Source organism: Xiphophorus maculatus, chromosome 21 (assembly GCF_002775205.1).
Source record: "Xiphophorus maculatus strain JP 163 A chromosome 21, X_maculatus-5.0-male, whole genome shotgun sequence".
Taxonomy (NCBI): domain Eukaryota; kingdom Metazoa; phylum Chordata; class Actinopteri; order Cyprinodontiformes; family Poeciliidae; genus Xiphophorus; species Xiphophorus maculatus.
In genome coordinates this window covers 280,796-299,821 of record NC_036463.1, presented here as the reverse complement: position 1 = coordinate 299,821, position 19,026 = coordinate 280,796, and the positions used below count along the sequence as shown (strand labels likewise).

Here is a 19,026-nt window from a genome sequence, read left to right as displayed (position 1 = left end):
GGTGAACCCGCTGCAGTGGTGGGCCAGCAACCAGGGCAGATTTCCCCGTCTGGCAAACCTCAGCAGAAAATATTTAGCTGTTCCGGCAACCAGCACTCCCAGCGAGAGGATTTTCTCTCTCGCTGGGAATACCATTACGAGAAAGCGGGCAAGCCTTCATCCGGCTCATGTTGATGCCCTTGTTTTCCTACATGTCAACCAAGAAAAAACCCCAACAACTCTTAGCGAAGAGAATATTGACAGCGAGTGAACATTATTTTGCATTGCATATTTGGTCATGTGTGATCTGGGCACTATAGAAATGAATATCAACACCAGCAAAGCAAAAGTGAATAAAAATACTTGAAACATTTAGAACTACAAATAAACGTTGTGAAATAATTTACTAAATGTAAATTTAATAATGTAAATACTTTGTTTGAACCTACTCTAAGTAAATGTTTTGCATGATTATAATTTAACCAAGAGATACTTATCAGAGGCAGTGGAAGAGATAAATTGGTGACTAAGGCTTTGTGAATCAATTCCAAACTTTAGAAAACATGACAGCTTTGTGCAGTCATGATTCCATCGTGATTTGCAAGCAGAATGGAGTGGGTCTCCTCTCTGCTCTACTGCAGGCTGCTGTCAGCCAGATTGACCGCCTGCATATGCTTCAGAGGTGGGAGAGGCTGACAGCAGCTCTCACCGCTTGCTGTACACTCCCCATTCTCCATATATAAATAGGCATTCTGCTTGAAAAACGATGGAAATGACGACTGTAAGGTTTGGATGACATCAACAAAACAGTCTGCAGAAATATGTTATCTTGGGTTCTGGATCTGGGACTCCAACCTGATGTCTGAACCAAGAATATTGAAAGTCAAGTTGGACTTTATTAATATTATTTTAAAAATATATATATATTTGTTTAACGATGAAACAGATGCTTGTCCTAAGTGGATGAGCTTTGGAGGAGCTCATTATGTTTAGTATCAAAATACTTTCTGATCTATATATTGTATTTCCTCAGGCGGATCACCTGCATAATTTCATCTTCTTTCGCTTCTCTATGGGGTTTGTGGACAGCATTATTGCAAAGTGTAAGTTGAAATGTAGACTTATACACTGAACTCTGATTTATGTTAAATTAATGTTATTTGTTAAATTAAATTCTTTAAGACATGTAGCAGAATGTGTGCTCCTCTTTTTGCAGTGTCAGGGCAGATTGTGGGAGATATTTACTCCAGGTTCCTTTTTGGTTTTTTAGATCTGCAGTGTTTTAAACTTGAGAACATTTCTTACCCAATTGGTGTTAATCTGCAGATGTGGCAACAGTGGTGGGCTATCTGGTGGTCAGCCGTCCCTTTCTCAACCTGTCCGACTCCCGGCACCTGCACAGCACACATTCTGAGCTGCTGGAGGTCAGATCGTCATATCTGCTTCATGTGTACACACACAAGTCTTAATCATCTTATTGTAGTTATAGTACAGAATGCTAGAAAACTGAAAGGTTGTCTTTAAAAGGTGGTTTGAGGTAGTTAAGACCTGATAATTCTGATTAATAAATTGTTGTGATGTGTCCTTCCATACCAATAGCACACAGATGTCCAACATACAGCAACTCCAAACTTTAAAAATCTATTCATACTTTTTGTTTACCAGGACTACTACCAGAGTGGCAGGATGCTCTTGAGAATGTCTCAGGCCCTGGGTAGGATTGTATTGGCTGGGCGAGAGATGACCCGCCTTTCTGGGTGAGTATTGTGGGATGATAGCTCATCTAAAAATTCTCCATGCAGGTATTTGAAGTTAGTTAGCTAATTAAGATGCAACACCAGGAGTTTGACATTTCACTTTTTCCCAACTTTCTAAGTTTCTGAGATGCTGAATTTTGTGGAAAAATTCCGAAAGAAAAGTCTTGAAATAATTTAGCATATATATACAGTATGTAACGAATCTATAGAATATGAGTTTTACTTTCTGAAATATCAAAAGTATTTCAGAAACTCTGACATATTAATATTTCTGAAATACTATTTTAGTATTTCAGAAGTATTATTGAATTACTGAAAATAATTCAATATATTTTTTATTATATTCAGAAAATATTGAATATAAATATTCACATTTTCTGAGGAATAGCTATATATAGTGGATGTTTACCTTGAAAACAAAATATTTTTGCTGTGTGTTCCACTTAGGTTCACAGCTCGAATCACTGAACTGATGACAGTTTTAAAGGAGCTCAACACTGGCAAATATGAACGCACCATGGTTTCCTTGCAGGAGAGGGGTACACACAGAAATCTGTCATTGGCACTGGTCGTCATTTCTTCTGACCAACGATGTCTTTTCTTAACCCAGTGGTTATATTTTTACTTCCACTGTAGAAACAGAGACTGCAGAGAAAACCGTCCTGGTTCCTGGAAGTGGTCAGATCATTAACAGAGACAACATCATTAAGTAATTCTTGCTCTTAAATAGTAAGACATATTTGGTGATTCTTTTTGCCTTTCTTGGTAAACTGTCGTTTTTGTGACATTTTGCAGATTTGACCATACTCCACTGGCGACACCAAATGGAGACCTACTGATCAGAGACCTCACATTTGAGGTAGAGTATGTAAATGTGTTCATTTCAGCTCCTCAGTGGCTGAAATGAACACCAATCACAGAGTAACCACACAATCCATTGATTAAAATTGTTACTTTATTTTAAAGAAATATTGAAGGGTTTAGTGGTAAAATAAAGCAACATGATAATATCATAGCTCTAACACAGGGGTCTCAAACTCCAGTCCTCGAGGGCCGCAGTCCTGCAACTTTTAGATGTGCCTCTGCTGCACCACCTGAACAGAATAATTAGGTCATTAAGGCTCTGGAAAACTGATCTACACGAGGAGGAGGTCATTAAGTCATTTCATTCCAGTGTTTTGTACCTGTGGCACATCTAAAAACTGCAGGACTGCGGCCCTTGAGGACTGGAGTTTGAGACCCCTGCTCTAACAGGCCAACTTAAATAAGAAACATTAAGGTTGACCTGATGATCCAGAGAACAGAATTGGACTCATAAAGGAGTTCTGTTTTCACACTCAGCTCCTGCTTCCTGCTCTGTTCAGATCAGATGTGTTGTCTGTTATCTGAAAGAGTGCAACGTTTCTCCTAGAAAACCCGCCCAGCATCTCTGCCTGACTGGAATTAGACAAAACATTTGATATGGCGCATGTTGGAAGCATTGTAGCAACACTTAGCTTGGTCAAGTAAAGCCTGGCAGCCGGCCAGACTTATAATACACAGATGAAAACCCTGAAGTGTGTAACATTACAGAGATGATGGAGTGTGTAAAGTGTGCAGCACAAAGCATCCAGCCAGAGCAGTAAGAAAGGAAAGAGGTCCAACTTTTGCAACAAAATCTAACTAACTGAAATGCTCCTGTCTGTTGGACTTGAGGTTAACGTCTGTCTTTCTCCATCTGTAATCTCACCTGACATTAGGGTAGGGGGAGCGATCTGAAAAAGAGGCACACCTTTCATAATGAGTCACAGATAGGTTTGTCGCGATAAACAATAAATCAGTTAATTCCATGAAAAATTAAAATGAGTTTGATAATAAAATAAGGGCAATAATATTGCTTGTTTGTTTTCATTGTGTCTCTCTCTACCAAAGAGACTGTATGACAAAAAGCTTCACTCTGGTGCCTCGAGTTACTCCCTGCCATCTTGTTTCCTTGGTAACAGCTAAACACACAGGGTGTTAAAAGCCTCAGTTTTCCTCCACTTGGGCTGAACCCAACACATGGGCCATGGCTACATTTATAGCCATGGCTCAACAAAACCGGCGTCTTACTTCTCTGCTGAAACATTATTACCCGTTAGTCATAAGCAGCTCCACTGAGCACATTAACCTGAGCTTAAACAACTCAGTCTCTTGATTTTTTATTTATTTTTTCTGAGTTGTCTTTCACTTCTGCGGGTATTCTGTGTGCAGAACTTCACATAGGGTCAGTGACGTCCATGCAGAGTCTTGTAACCAAACACAAGCGGTTTGAAGGTTTTGGCCAGTTGAAACATTTTAAACTCTGGATCACATGAGAAAAAAAACTGTAGAAAATTTTAAAAACTTGCATATTGAACACCTGTTTGTTATGCGGGTCGGATGCTACTCAGATGCATTTAAGCTACTTTGTCATGTCTTAAGATGTTGAGACATGTTAAGACATGGCTTAGCATGTCTTAACATGTTGCAATCATGACACAATCAGTTGTTGGCAAGAACTGTTAATCTACCTCCTTTGCTTTTGCTGCTCCTCTTTATCTCTTGTCTGACAAAAGATGTTGGGTATATGAGCCCATTATGATGGATGCCTCAATTACACATCATAATTGTCCAAAAGTAAGCGCAAAAATCCTTCCAGCTGCACAGCCTCCAAACCCGAGGGAATAATTGAACAAAAATGCAAAGCTTGAATCAAAAACATGACTAAAAGTCTAGAAACGGAGTAGAGCTGAACTAACATAACAGTGCTGCTCCAACATGCAGCCATCTGACTGAGGAATAAAGCTTATTGCACAGAGCTCAGATCAGATTGTCAGTGATTTACCTCCATTCCTTCCTTCTCATCCAACTGAGCTGCATTTATGATATCACGTGTGCTGCACTAGTGCATTTTCTGCAATAAAAGTGGGTACAGTTATTGATGTCAGAACACATTAAGAGCACGAGAGCCAACACTGATCAGAAGCTAACGGAGATAACTGGATGATGCAGCTCCACATGCCACTATATAGATTGCAGCATTGTGTTGTCCATTGTTATGTCTTTTTAAAAATCAGTGATGTATTCATCTTTTTAAGGCCAATCCCTGATGGTGAAAAGCATCAAATATTTATCAGTCGACCCACAATCTTTATTGTAATGTGAATGCAGCAGGACAGAGAGCACCATATCTACAGACCACAACTATTTAGAAAAGATAAATAGAGCATATTTGAAAAACAGAAGGATGCATAGGTACATTAATATGCATCCTGCATCCAACCAGACTCAAGTTCTGGTTGTCCTTGAGTGAGAGGGTTACCACTTGCAATACTCCCAAAATGGAGGAAAATAGATATTTTTTGTTTGAGAAAAAACAGTAAATAGTTTACAAAAATCATCTTCTTATGGTTAATTCTGCATTGTGTAAGAATGTGTTTTCAGAAAGCTAAGAAATTGTGTTTGTGTGCTCTGAAGGTGAGGTCCGGCACCAATGTTCTTGTTTGTGGACCTAACGGCTGTGGAAAGAGCTCCTTGTTTAGAGTGCTCGGAGAGGTGAGTGTGTTCTGTTTAGGTCTCCAGGTAACACAGATGAGCATCTTTTTGGGCTCAGGTCTCTACCTGTCAGATTTTTAAAAAGACAGCCCAGAATCGCTAAACTTCCCTTTACTCTCTGTCAGGACACTATCGTAAAATAGATTTTTAATCTCAAGGAGTTTATTACCCTGGTTAATCCTTTAAAAGGCGCTTTTCCACTAGCTCGTCTCTAACCGGTTCAGACTCAGTCTACCGCAGCTTGGTCAGCTTTCTGAGGTAGCTGCAGAAAGCTGTGTGAAACATCTGAACTACATAATGTTAACATGTGATCTGAGTTTTATTTTTCATTTGGATTAAAAAATAGTCAAGTTTATGCATTGCTGTTGGTTTACATACAGTCCTGCTCAACATTACTGGCACCCATGAAGTTTAGGTACATACAGTATAATGGAATAATTACTGAAGGAAATTCATCAAGTGAAACAACATTTTACTGCCGATAGCTTGCATTTAATGCAAAACGACAAATGATAAAAAACATTTAAAAAGATAAACATTATGAGGAAAACAAAGAAAAACAATGTTTACCATGCCAATGGTATTGGCACACTTAACTGCAAATCAGTTAATCACTTGTGATGAACTGCCTCCACACATGTGACATGAATTAACCAGTGAATGATCATGTTGATGCTTTAAAAGCCACCTGTTATTCCATCTTCATATGTGACAACGGTTAAGACAAAGGCGCTGTCTGAGGACACCAGAAATGCTATTATTTGCAAGCACAAGACCTCCAAATGTTATGATTTGGGTTGTGAGGCAGCAGACCCTTGTTCATCTTACCCAGGGTAAGATGAATAAGAAGGTTTAATAATGAAAACAAGTCCAGAAATCCAAAAACATACAAAGTCCAGGCAGCACAAAGGAGCGGATGCAGAAGCTCGCAGGTAGTGACAACAGGTACTGGACAAACATGACGAGGACCCGAAAAGGAACAAAGAACACAGGTGGGGTTAAATACACAGAGGGTAATCAAAGAGACAAGAAACACCTGGAAACAATCAAGGGGAGACAGGACAACACGGAGACTCAGAGAGACAGAAACTCAAAATAAACACAGATAAGGAACAGATCCCGACACCAAAGGGTATAAAGCTACTGTATCTCCAAAGACCTTAGTATCCCTGTTTCAAAGGTGCATAATGTTAAGAAGGTTTCCAGGCATGGAACAGTGAAGAAACCCCCCTGGACGTGGGGGGAAGAGAAAAGGTGATGACAGAAGTCATCGATGGTTGGTGCGAATGGTGGAAAAAACACCACATCAAACATCTAAAGACCAACCTGGACCAGTCTGGTGTAATTGTTTCAACAAGTACCACACACTAAACAAAGTGGGGCTTTACGGGCGGTGGCTAAGGAAGACCCCATTGTTAAGTACAGACATAAAAAAAGAACGTGTGATCCTTGCCAAAGAGAACCTGGACAAACCTCAATCCTTCTGGGACAACATTTTATGAACAGATGAAACAAAAGTGGAGCTTTTCGGTAATTCACACAAACGGTGTGCTTACAGACGATGCAATGAAGCCTTTAAAGAAAAGAACACCAAACCAACAGTGAAGAATGGTGGATGATCCATAATGCTTTGGGGCTGGTACTGGAGGCCTTGATTAATTTCTATTAATGAATGTAAAATCAACCTTATGGTTGAAATTAGCAATGACCGAAAGGGTTAGTGAGTCATGGCTCAAAGCTGAGTCATCTCCTTATGTGGTGCTTATTTGTTCTTTTCTATTGTTTTTTTTCATAGTTGTGGCCATTGTTTGGTGGAAACCTGACTAAGCCTGAGAGAGGAAAACTCTTCTATGTTCCCCAGGTAAAATGTTTTTAAATACACTTTTTCTAGTGTAGATCATGATTGATGCAACTTGTGAAGAGTAAGCATGTAGAAACAAGACTCAAGACAGGAAGAAAAATGTGTATCTTACTATTTGACTCCTGAAAAAGTCAAGAAATGTGCTTAGTATTACCCTTAATTTTTATGGGGTCATAAAAATATACTACAATCAATCATTCAATCAATCAAATTTTATTTGTATAGCACATTTCAGCAGCAAGGCATTTCAAAGTGCTTTACGTCATATCAAACACAGAAACACAATGCAACATAGAATCAATAATCAAAACACAGCATTAATTCAAGTTCCACCAATAAATTTGTAATTGATTACGTTTCAAATACAATCCTAAACAGGTGGGTTTTTAGTCTAGATTTAAAAGAAGTCAGTGTTTCAGCTGTTTTACAGTTTTCTGGAAGTTTGTTCCAAATTTGTGGTGCATAGATGCTGAAAGCTGTTTCTCCTCGTTTGGTTCTGGTTCTGGGGATGCAGACCAGAACCAGAACCTGAGAGGTCTGGAAAGTTGATACAACAACAGCAGATCTTGAATGTATTGTGGTGCTAAGCCGTTCAGTGATTTATAAACTAACAACAGTATTTTAAAGTCTATTCTTTGAGCTACAGGGAGCCAGTGGAGGGACTTTAAAACTGGTGTTATGTGCTCTATCTTCCTGGTTTTAGTGAGAACGCGAGCAGCAGCATTCTGGATCAGCTGCAGCTGTTTAATTGATTTGTTGGACAGACCTGTGAAGACGCTGTTGCAATAATCAATACGACTGAAGATGAACGCATGGATGAGTTTCTCTAGATCTGGCTGAGACATTAGTCCTTTAATCCTGGAAATGTTCTTCAGGTGATAGAAGGCCGACTTTGTAACTGTCTTTATGTGGCTCTGGAGGTTCAGGTCAGAGTCCATAACTACTCCCAGGTTTCGGGCCTGATCGCTGGTTTTTAGTTGTAATAACTGAAGCTGTGCATTGACTCTAGATCGTTCCTCTTTAGGTCCAAAGATGATAACTTCAGTTTTGTTTCTGTTCAGCTGGAGAAGGTTTTGGCACATCCACACATTTATCTGTTCTAAGCATCTGTTCAGTGATTGGATGGGCTCTGAGTCACCTGGTGACATTGTAATGTAGAGCTATGAATCATCTGCATAGTTATGGTAGCTAATATTATTTCCTGTTATAACCTGAGCTAGTGGGAGCATATAAATATTGAATAAGAGGGGTCCTAGGATTGAACCTTGGGGTACCCCACATGTGACCTCTGACCGCTTTGATGAGAAGTTTCCAATTGAAACAAAGAAATCCCTGTTCTTTATGTAAGATTCAAACCAGTTAAGCACTGGACCAGAGAGTCTGACCCAACTCTCCAGTCGATTCAGTAATATGTCATGGTCAACAGTGTCAAAAGCTGCACTGAGGTCCAACAGAACCAGCACTGTGGTTCTCCCACAGTCTGTATTTATATGGATGTCATTGAACATTTTTACGAGGACGATCTCTGTGCTGTGGTGAGATCAGAAACCAGACTGAAAGGAGTCAAAGCGGTTGGTTATTGTTAGGAAACTATTTAATTGTTTACACGCAGCTTTTTCAATAACTTTGCTGATGAATGGGAGGTTGGAGATCGGCCTGTAGTTCTGCAGTAGTGATTTGTCCAGATTGTTCTTTTTTATCAGTGGTTTGATTACTGCTGTTTTCAAAGCCTGGGGAAAAACGCCTGATGAGAGCGATAAGTTTACTATTTGGATCAGATCAATAATAGTAGCAGGACTTTCTTAAAGAAATGTGAGGGTAAAACATCCAGACAGCAGGAACTTGAGCTTAGTGGACTTATAATTTCCTCTAGGGTTTTATAATTAAGTAGTTGAAATTGGGTCATTTTTCCTGTATTTGTTTTGTTTCGGTTCAGCATTGGTACTGACTTTATAGTGGATATACAGATTAATCCTCTGATTTTTTTTTTTAAATTTTCTCTGAAAAGAAGCTGGAAAACTGGTTGCAGGCAGCAATATATTGAAATTCAGGCAATAACGTCATAGGAGGGTTTGTGAGCCTGTCAACTGTTGCAAATAAAGCTCGAGCATTGTTAATGTTTTTGTTTATGTTTATGACATCTGCAAAGAAAGCCTCTCTTGCATGTTTTAGTGTTAAATGATAGTTACGTAGTATTTCTTTATAGATGTCATAGTGAACGTGGAGTTGAGTTTTACGCCATTTTCATTCTGCCCTACGGCAGAGTTGTCTTGCAGATCTAACTGTTTGTGCATTTCTCCATGGAGATTTCTTCCTATCAGACACAACCTTCATTTTAATTGGGGCAACGGAATCAATGATATCTGAAACTTTAGACTGAAATATTACAGTATTATACTACAGTATATTCCGGTTTTCTAATTCTGCTACACTACACTGTAAAACATTTGAAGATGGCTTAGCTTGAAAATGAAAGTCCAGCTGTTGCCTCGAAAATGCAATTTAAGTCAACAAGGCTAAAATTGTTGACTTGTTGAATTGAGAAACTCCCAATTCTCCTGTTTGTTTATTTTAAATAGGGTTGTTTTTACACTAGGAGCAGTGATAGAAAAGATGGATTAAGCTAGATATACAGTAGATGCACTGAACTTGGCCACCCCTGTCCCTACCTCACAAGTTATTTTCAAATTATGATGTCTGCTCATCATAATTTTTGTAACTTTTAGCATTTATTAAGACAAAAACTTGATGGGTGGCTGGTGGACTGCTCTACCGTACCACCAGGCTTAGCAGGTTTTCTGTGGAAAACTCTGGTATTGGTTTTAATTCAGAGATTAAAGTTTATGAAGTTCATTTAACAAGAGACAAGTTGTCTAAACTTTAAGTTCATTAATCTTGAATTGTGAATTTTAACTTTAAATTTTAATGCTGCAATTTAAACCAAATAATTATTTCACAATATCTGAGAAAAACTGCCCTCACCTAGTTAAACTAGTTTACTGACATTATCAAGTCAAAAATAACTACTTATTATACTTTAGAATAATTGTATTTCTTGTTTCAAATTGCATGAACAAAATTTCTGATGTGATTAATTTTATTTAAACATGATAATGAATTGTGCTCAAAAACATTTAGTGTGAACAGGACATTATCCTCAAACTTGGCAAACTGAGAATTGCATTAAAATGAACATTTCCCTTAACACACAACAGTAAGTTCAATGTAACACAGTTCCATCTCACTCATGGTGAAACACAGGATAAAAAACATGCCACTAAGTACTATTTCCAATGCTCTGGGGAATAGTCCCCACTCTCACTTTGCCTGCCCCTCCTACTGGTCCATCTTTAGAATTCAGGTGAAGAGGCAGCTGGAGAGACTGAACCGCAACAAGGCTGCAGGTCCAGATGGTGTCAGCACCAGGGTTCTGAGGCTTGTTCAAAGCAGCTCTGTGGGATTCTGTAGCACCTCTTCAACCTTAGGTTGACTCAAGAGAAGATATTGTTGTTGTATAGACCTGTCGCCCTGACACCCCATTTATTGAAGTTCCTGGAGAGAACCCCATGATTGTCTGCATGGGGTCCAGACAAACACATGTCAGGACCCCTTGCAGTTTGCTCATCACAGTGGAGTTTGAAGCACAAACTATATGTACTGTGGTTCTGGTTCTTGTTGTCAAAACACAGTCAATGTAAAATGTTGTTCTTGGAGAGTATGTTTCTGGGTTTACATCTTTAGTTCATGGAACTGTGGAGTCACTCCAGCTTTTCTTGTGAGAATGAGGAAGGCATGTCTCCGTAAACTAAAACACGTTCATCATATTTAACTAAATACCATGTTTCTGTCAATGGTTGTCAATTCTCCCAAACAGGTCATATCTGTGTAGCCTGTCTCTGAGTGTATTCAGACTTTCACAACAGCAACTAGATCCTTGGGTTGTTGGATACTTTTAGCAGGAAGCTATCTGACATTCAACTTCAGAAATTTTTGATAACTGAAAGAGCCAATGATATCTGAAATTACACTGCAGCTGAAGCCACCTGAATTGAGATGGATGTTTCATTTGAGTTGATCGGCTTTCTTACAGAGACCCTATATGACTCTTGGCTCCCTGAGGGATCAAGTTATTTATCCAGACACTGTTGAAGAGCAACGCAGGAAGGGCATCTCTGATCAGGTAGGTCACACGACACTCCTTCACACACTTTCACTGTCATTGCCTGTGTCCTTAAAGAACAGCATGATCTGTCTTTCTCTGGCCAGGTGTTGAAGGATTATCTTGACAACGTTCAGCTTGGTCACATTCTGGGCAGGGAGGGCAGCTGGGATGTAGTCCAGGATTGGATGGATGTTCTCAGTGGAGGGGAAAAGCAGAGAATGGCTGTAAGGACCTAGCATGCTGAACACCTTTCTCCCTGGTTTATGAAATTATTTTAATTATAATTATTATTATTTTTTTTTTTTTCATTTGCTGAATGTGAAGATGGCCAGACTGTTCTACCACAAGCCCCAGTTTGCTATTCTGGATGAGTGTACCAGTGCAGTGAGTGTGGATGTGGAGGACTATATCTACAGCCACTGCAGAACGGTAGGGCACCACAGATGTGGATGACACCCAATGAAGGTGAAGTCAGTTGTTGAGGCATCTGAATGCAGACATGGATCATTCCGAATTGATTAATCAGACATTAAAAATCATTAATCATAATGGTAATTTATAACCTAAAATTTGAAGAACACCACAGGTGGAACTCATAAATGTTCAAGTGCAGCACCTGGACAGTTCATGGTAGGCACAAGTCATGAGTAAGAAATACAAGCTGGATTGTCTGTTCTAAATGATGACTTGGACAAAAGTCACTACATATGAGGGATATGTAAAAGTTATGCTAAAACAATTTAAAACACAGGCCATCTAATGTCCATCATAATTCTGGACATTATGATGGCCTTTCTGGACTAATGTCACTTTACTACAGAGCCTTTTACTACTGGAGTACCAGTTTCAGAGCTGATACTCCAGTTTTGTCCCACAGACAAACTGTTTTATCTTGTGATATACTGGCAGCCAGTCTGGTGTACGCTGCTTTCACTAAACAGCTGATCATTTAGATGTTAAAATAACAGAGTATCATTGCTATTAAATTAGCAGGAGATAAGGAGTCTGTCCCCATATGAAAATCAGCATGAATTATTTTTATTTCAACTTAATGAATAATAAAATATTTTTCGACTGGGTCTAAAGTTTGGTTCTAAAATACTGTTTATAATATTGTTATCATACAAAAAATTAGCTTTTTTTCAGAGTAAATAAGATATATTTGCATATGACCAAACAAGACTTGGATTTCCTTAACACTGATGCCAGAATATATGACTTGCAGTCTAGAATTAACTTTATAATCAAATTAAACCTGGACAATAAATTGCAAGCATATCATCATGATCAGTGTATACCTTTTTCTCATTTCAAAGGGCAGTTTGGAATGCAATGACTGCTGGCTAATATATTCCAAATGTTGTATTTTGCATACAAATATACAGTGAGCACGGAAAGAATTCAGACCCCTTTAAATTTTTCACTCTTTGTTTCATTGCAACCATTTGCTAAAGACAAAAAAAGTTCATATTATTTCTCATGAATGTACACTCTGCATCCCATCTTCACAGAAAAAACAAATATGTCAAATTTTTTACAAATTTATTAAAAAAGAAAAACTGAAACATCACATGGTCATAAGTATTCAGACCTCTTGCTCAGTATTGAGTAGAAGCACCGTATTGAGCTAGTACAGCCATGAGTCTTCCTAGGAATGACGCAACAAGGAGGAGGACAGCTGATCTCCCAATGAATAACTCTGAACTCAGTTTTCCATACCGACTGCGGAGTCTTGGCAGCAGAACACTGGACACAAATCGTCGCATCAGTTTAGATTCAATCAAAACATTCTAATACTGTAAATCAAGCCTGACAAAACAAGCTTGAGTCATTTTCTCAAGATGATGACAGAATGGCATTATAACAAATTGGCTTGCTTTAAAGATTCTGAAAACTGTCCTGCCCATTAGCCCACATGGCTCTTGAGCTTTGGCTTGTGTGACCTATGCACTCTGGTGGAGTTTTCACCAGATGCTTATAAGAAGTAAATCAGATGAAGAATCAACAGCGTTAAATGCCAAGTTTTAACGAGTCTTCTTTACATGTTCTGTTTGACCCACAGGTGGGCATTACATTGTTTACAGTGTCCCACAGAAAGTCCCTATGGAAACACCATGAGGTAATCACAGAAGCTGTTCAACACTTCCTTAGATAATTGTTCAGACCTTTTGTGCTTCATGATCTTCTACACCAGGGGTCACCAACCTTTTTGAGACTGAGAGCTACTTCACTGGTACAGAGTAACACGAAGGGCTACTTGTTTGATACAGACATAAATTTTCTTGGCTCAGCCATTATAATAAGAGTATATAGGCACATACATATGATTGCATGCTGCCTGATCATATTAATGTTAGGGACTACTGACAATAGTTAGCAGTAATAATTTATCATGCAGCTATGGTTAATTGCTATTATGTGATCAGAAATTCTTAGTTCAGAGTTTTCAGTTTGATTCCCTTTTGGAGCTTTTCTGTGTGATTCTAAATTACCCACAAGTGACAGAAGAGTCTGGATTGGTGCAGCTGAACAGATTTAACTTTAAATAAAAAAAAGAAACGTTATTGTATTTTTTTATTATCCAACCCTCTTTACTATTAACAAAATTGTGGAGAGAAGAAAAAGTTATTTTGTGCCAAAACATCTCGTATGTAGTGCACATCATTGTGAGTCTGTGGGGGTCAAAGGGCACGCGAAAGCTTAAATCTGATTGGTCAGTTTGCTTTTTCTGTGAGCTAAAAATGATGAGTGGAGTTTGAATCTCCCATATTTCTATGATCCCGCCTGAACTTTTTATAGTTTGCAGTTCTGGCGAGTCGCCGGTTTATGAGCTTTTTTTGTGGTTTCACAAACTTAAAAGCTGACGGGTCACCAGCTGGCTGACACCAGCAGATGTCGGAAAAAAAACTGTCCGACAGATTGGGAGGTACGTACAAAAGTATCACTGCACCTGACCTGCAAGAGCACAACCACCTCTCCAACGCTCATCATGTGGCGTCGCACAAAAGCCGCACAAACCTAAACCACTAAAGCAGCGCACCCTTTTTTTCGTTTTACACAAACGATGCTAAATAATAAAGACATGGAAGCGAAGTCGACCCGTGTGATCCACGGAAAGAGGAGGATGTTGATTCCCAGGTTCAGGTGGTGTCAGACGTCCAAAGGAGGAGAAGGTGAAGCAACAATGTTTGCTTAATTTCTACTCTTTTGGGGAACATTTCCACTAGATTAAATATTTTCTTAGCGCAACGCTCAGGAAGAGCAGCAGATGTCAGCCGACAGGTGACCATCTGCTCTCCAGTTCGGGAAACATCAAAGAAGCTCAGAAACCGACGACCCGCCAGAACCGACACTGTAAAAATCTCTGCTGGGATCCAAACGACTGCTCTTAGAACTACGGGAGGTTCAAAGTCCTGTCATTCATTTTTATCTTACAGAAAAAGCGCCAAGCCGCAAAATAAACAAAAGCAAACTGACCAATCAGATTTAAGCTTTGGCGTGCCCTTTCCCTCCCCCCACAGACTCAGACGTGCGCTACGTACAAGATGTTTTGACACATAAGATCTTTTTATTTTTCTCCACAATTTTGTTAATTGTAAAAAGGGTTCGATAATAAAACTTTCAGAAATTATTATTTTCTTTTTTTACTTCAAGGAAAATCTTAAGGTAGGCAGAGTGGGTGCAGCCGTCCAGCTGCAGGCGCTGCTGCCCTCCGATAAAATCCTGCAGGCGTCTGCGCAGTTCTGAACTTTAACTATAGAAAAAAAATGTATGCATAAAGCAATTAATTTTAACATTTTTTTGTAATTTGCTTTAAAAAAATTCGAATATAAACAAATGTTATTAATTCAATGTAAAAACATTAAATTAAATAATTTCGTTGGCAGTGCTCCCTAATGACAATGGCTATTTTTAGAACTTGCTCTGCGGGCGACTGACAAGGTCCCCTCTGGCGACCGGGGGCCCGCGGGCACCGTGTTGGTGACCCCTGTTCTACACCATAGATGATCATTATATGCTGAAATGTTCTATGTTGAACTTTGATCAAACATTGTGTGTTGTTTCCTCTGTCTATACTGTCTGACCCACAAGGTTCTTGAATGAATGTTGAACCAGACACAGTTCATTCCAATTAATCTTCTACTGTATTGTTCTCTTTATGAAGTACTATCTCCACATGGACGGCAGAGGGAACTACGAGTTCAAGCCCATCACAGAAGAAACTGTAGAGTTTGGCTCCTAAATGCTAGGTGACCGAGCCCACACTGTTCTCTTAGAAACAGCCCATTAACTTGGTTCTTTAAAGATATAATTCACAGCTATAGCTAGAAAATAATATGTAAGATGTTTTTTTTTTTGCTATTTAACATAAATTTTGTTTGGGTTAATCTTTGTTATTCTGGAAAATGTTAATTTTTTTACGTAAGAGATTTTTGAAGGATGATGGAGTGTGTGGGTATTAGCATTTATGCTGAACTTTGACTGTGTGTGCACCAGATCACACCTCACTGCAGTGACAGGTTTAAAAAGACTGCATTCTTTGAGAAAAGATCAAGTATTTGTCCAAATGTATGATAGATTCTCCAGGTCTCCTGTCATACTATAAGAACTGAGGCTGTTTTGGTGTGAACCTGTTAATGACTCTTGATTTCACTGTAAGCTTTGATCACTGTTTCTTTCCTGATTTATTGATGCTCATCTTTCCTGGCTCATTTCAAATTCTCTGAATCATAGACTTCCAGTAAGTATCCAGGCCAAGTTTTAGTACTGAACACAGCTTCGGTTAATGATCATAACTTGGTACCATTTTGGTTGCTGAAGTCTAAAGACCCAATCAGGAAACAGCAAATCTGCAAAATGTCTTCTTATTTTTAAACTGGCTTCTTTCCTGGTTTGTAAAGCAGTTTTTAGATGTTTCAATATTTCTCTGGTGGTGAGATAAAACAAAAGTCAAACTAATTTTACTTGATCTTTATAACTGGTGACTAGGTACACTTATGACACTATATTATTATAGACACCCACAATAAATGTTTTTTTCACTCTAATGTACTTTATAAAAAACCTTATTTTGGAATAAAGAGGCCTTAATTGTACTGTTGGTTTTATATGAATAATAATTATGTCATAATCTCATTTTGCATTTAAAATGTATAAAACTTTAGGAACCAAATCTTCAATGCCCCTTCTTCTTTTCTTTACACATTCACATTTTTTTGTGCTGCAGACAAACACAGTTAATGAGAAGTCAGACCACCAGACTTAAAGTTCTGATTTAACTCAGAGGTTAAATGATGTGCTTAATGTTACTTATAATTACGGTAATTGTTTTGGTGTTTTTTTGTTTTCCTTTTCAAATTATTTGACACTAAGGTGTAAAGGATCATCCCAATAAATTAGAATGTTATGAAAAATACATACAGTATGTTGCAGTTAAGTCAAGAACTGAACTGAATACTGTAAAAATAAATTGGACCGCAGCATAAAGCCAAACATGCACTATTAAATAAATCAAAAGCAGGGGACTGTCATACCGGGTTACCGGAGGATTCCAGGTAGATTCCATCAGAGAGATGGGCAGCCATTCTAGCTCTTCATGTAGGGCCGGGCCAAGGCAATACAGAGCCTTGGGTAGAATCATGATTTAGGCCCCTCATCACCTCTTCCTGCTAACAACAGTCCTTAAATATAGATTTAGTGAAGTCTGTGAGAGGGGACCAAGGTTAATTGCCCAAGGTTGAAATCAATCAGATTATTGGCTATTATTTGCTGTGATGTATTTGTGAACCGACTGAGCTAAAACACAAAGATTACAGATAGCACCATATTGTAGCCATGGTAGCATAACAGTCGACTATCAAGACGATTCTTTGCACTTTCACAAAGTAAGCGTCTTAATTAAATATTAAATGTACAATATCTTTTTTTAAATTTTATCTCTGCTGAACAGATTAAATCAAATTTAATAGCATTGCCATTCTCAAGAAATGAATGATAAAGTTTTAGATCTATAATCTGTGTTACAATTCAAACATTTATTGGGGCCCTCAGGGGCCTACTGGTAGCTACTGAGTTTTATTTGCCTTGATATCTCTGTCTTACAATTCTAGATCTCAGATGTGCTAACATAGAAAAATAATGTAGAGTTAACCCCTCCGAGCCTTTTTGATCTTTTGGTCTGCAGCCATGTTGCTATGGAGATTAAACAGTCAGACATTATGACGAGTTTATTTAGTAAAATAGCAGCAAATTTGCTTATTTCATAACCAGCAAACTTTTCTCCTATGGTCTGTTTAACAACTACAGTCTCGGATCAACACAGCCCTCCAGCTGTCAGCAGCAGAAACCCATCAACAGCAGCATTATACCTATTGGGGGAAACAGACTGAAGTGGTGCAATTGGTAGCACTGTTGCCAAGCAGCAAGAAGGTCCTGTGTTTGCATGTTCTCCCTGTGCATGCCTTGGTTTTTCCATGAGTCCTCCGGCTTCCTCCCTTGGGCATTGTGCATCCCTGATGTTGTAGTCCGTGATGTGCTTGATGCTCTTCCACATACACTGGGGTTTGTCGGTGGTGAAGTGACCCAGGGTTTTCTGGCCATATTTGGTTTTGGCCCTCACAATCCCTGCAGTCAGTCCTTTCCTCACCTCTGAGTGCTTTCAACCAGGGTTTCTGGTTTGGATAACAGGTTACTGTCTTGGTGGTGGTGACATCATCAGCACAATTGGAGATGAAGCCAAGAACAGAGAAGGTATTCCTCCAGGTCCAGCACTCCCTCATTATGTAGTTGCCTCTCGGAAGAGCTGCAAATCTGTGCACTGAGAACAGTCCTGGAACATAGTGACTGTCTTCTTCGTTGGCGTAATCCGCCTCATCAACGGACGATATGCTGCCACCAGCAGGAGGAAGATGTGGTCAGAAAGGCCAACATGATGACATTAGAGCCAGTCTTGTAAACAAAGTAGCTCCTTTTATTACTGAGCACCTTTACATATGTTCTCTCTTTGTCTCTTAAAACAGGTATTTACCCAAGGATTTAAAAGTAGCTAAAGAACAACTTTGTTCAAATCTAGAGATGTTAATTTATTCAGTAACTATCAGCCAATTTCTGTGTTATCTAAAGTACTTAAAAATTGTAAAAGAAAATAAATATAAACTTTTGTACAATTATCAGTATGAATTTAGAAAAAAGAAATTCTCTGCAGTTTGTTGATAACGTTGTCACTTGGTATATTTGTAGATTTTTCAAAGGAATTTGACACTAAATCATAAAATTCTTTGTCAACTCAACAGGCCCTCTAGTGAAAGGCTAAGTTCCAAAATTTCTAAAACTTTGGAATTTAGAAGTCGACCATAAAACTCAAAAATGCAAAGAAATAGCTTAAACTAACAGTAACATATAACTTTGATACAAGCAATGAGATTGTACTTGTCTTTTATGTAAACAACTTTTATTTAATTATAAAATGTTATGAGAAAATTTTAATGATCTAAGGTTAAAACTGGAAGCCATCAAAGGATGATTTTTGATGTAAGGAATCAATCATTACAAATATCAGTAATGATGAATAATGATTGTATTGAAATGGAAGAGAGCAACAGGAAATGACTGTGTGGGCACAAAGCAGAAGCTCACTGACTCAGAGGGATATGGGGCAATGGAATGGAAAACAAGTCAAGATGAGTTCGTCAAGCTTAGCATGAAGAAGTTTA

General features: G+C 38.6%; 1 protein-coding gene across 1 annotated transcript in view; it reads left to right on the top strand.

Annotated features, from left to right (window-relative positions):
* abcd3 (ATP binding cassette subfamily D member 3) overlaps positions 1-16,410 on the top strand; it is a 29,519-nt gene extending 13,109 nt beyond the window's left edge. Inside the window, exons 11-23 of the mRNA XM_023326531.1 lie at positions 1,013-1,082; positions 1,306-1,403; positions 1,645-1,736; positions 2,184-2,275; positions 2,373-2,445; positions 2,532-2,595; positions 5,214-5,291; positions 7,087-7,152; positions 11,243-11,332; positions 11,419-11,538; positions 11,639-11,743; positions 13,377-13,433; positions 15,480-16,410. Coding sequence (XP_023182299.1) covers positions 1,013-1,082; positions 1,306-1,403; positions 1,645-1,736; positions 2,184-2,275; positions 2,373-2,445; positions 2,532-2,595; positions 5,214-5,291; positions 7,087-7,152; positions 11,243-11,332; positions 11,419-11,538; positions 11,639-11,743; positions 13,377-13,433; positions 15,480-15,557 — 1,083 coding nt within the window. The 3' untranslated portion in view covers positions 15,558-16,410. The remainder of the gene's footprint in view (positions 1-1,012; positions 1,083-1,305; positions 1,404-1,644; positions 1,737-2,183; positions 2,276-2,372; positions 2,446-2,531; positions 2,596-5,213; positions 5,292-7,086; positions 7,153-11,242; positions 11,333-11,418; positions 11,539-11,638; positions 11,744-13,376; positions 13,434-15,479) is intronic.
* Positions 16,411-19,026: the final 2,616 nt, after the last annotated feature.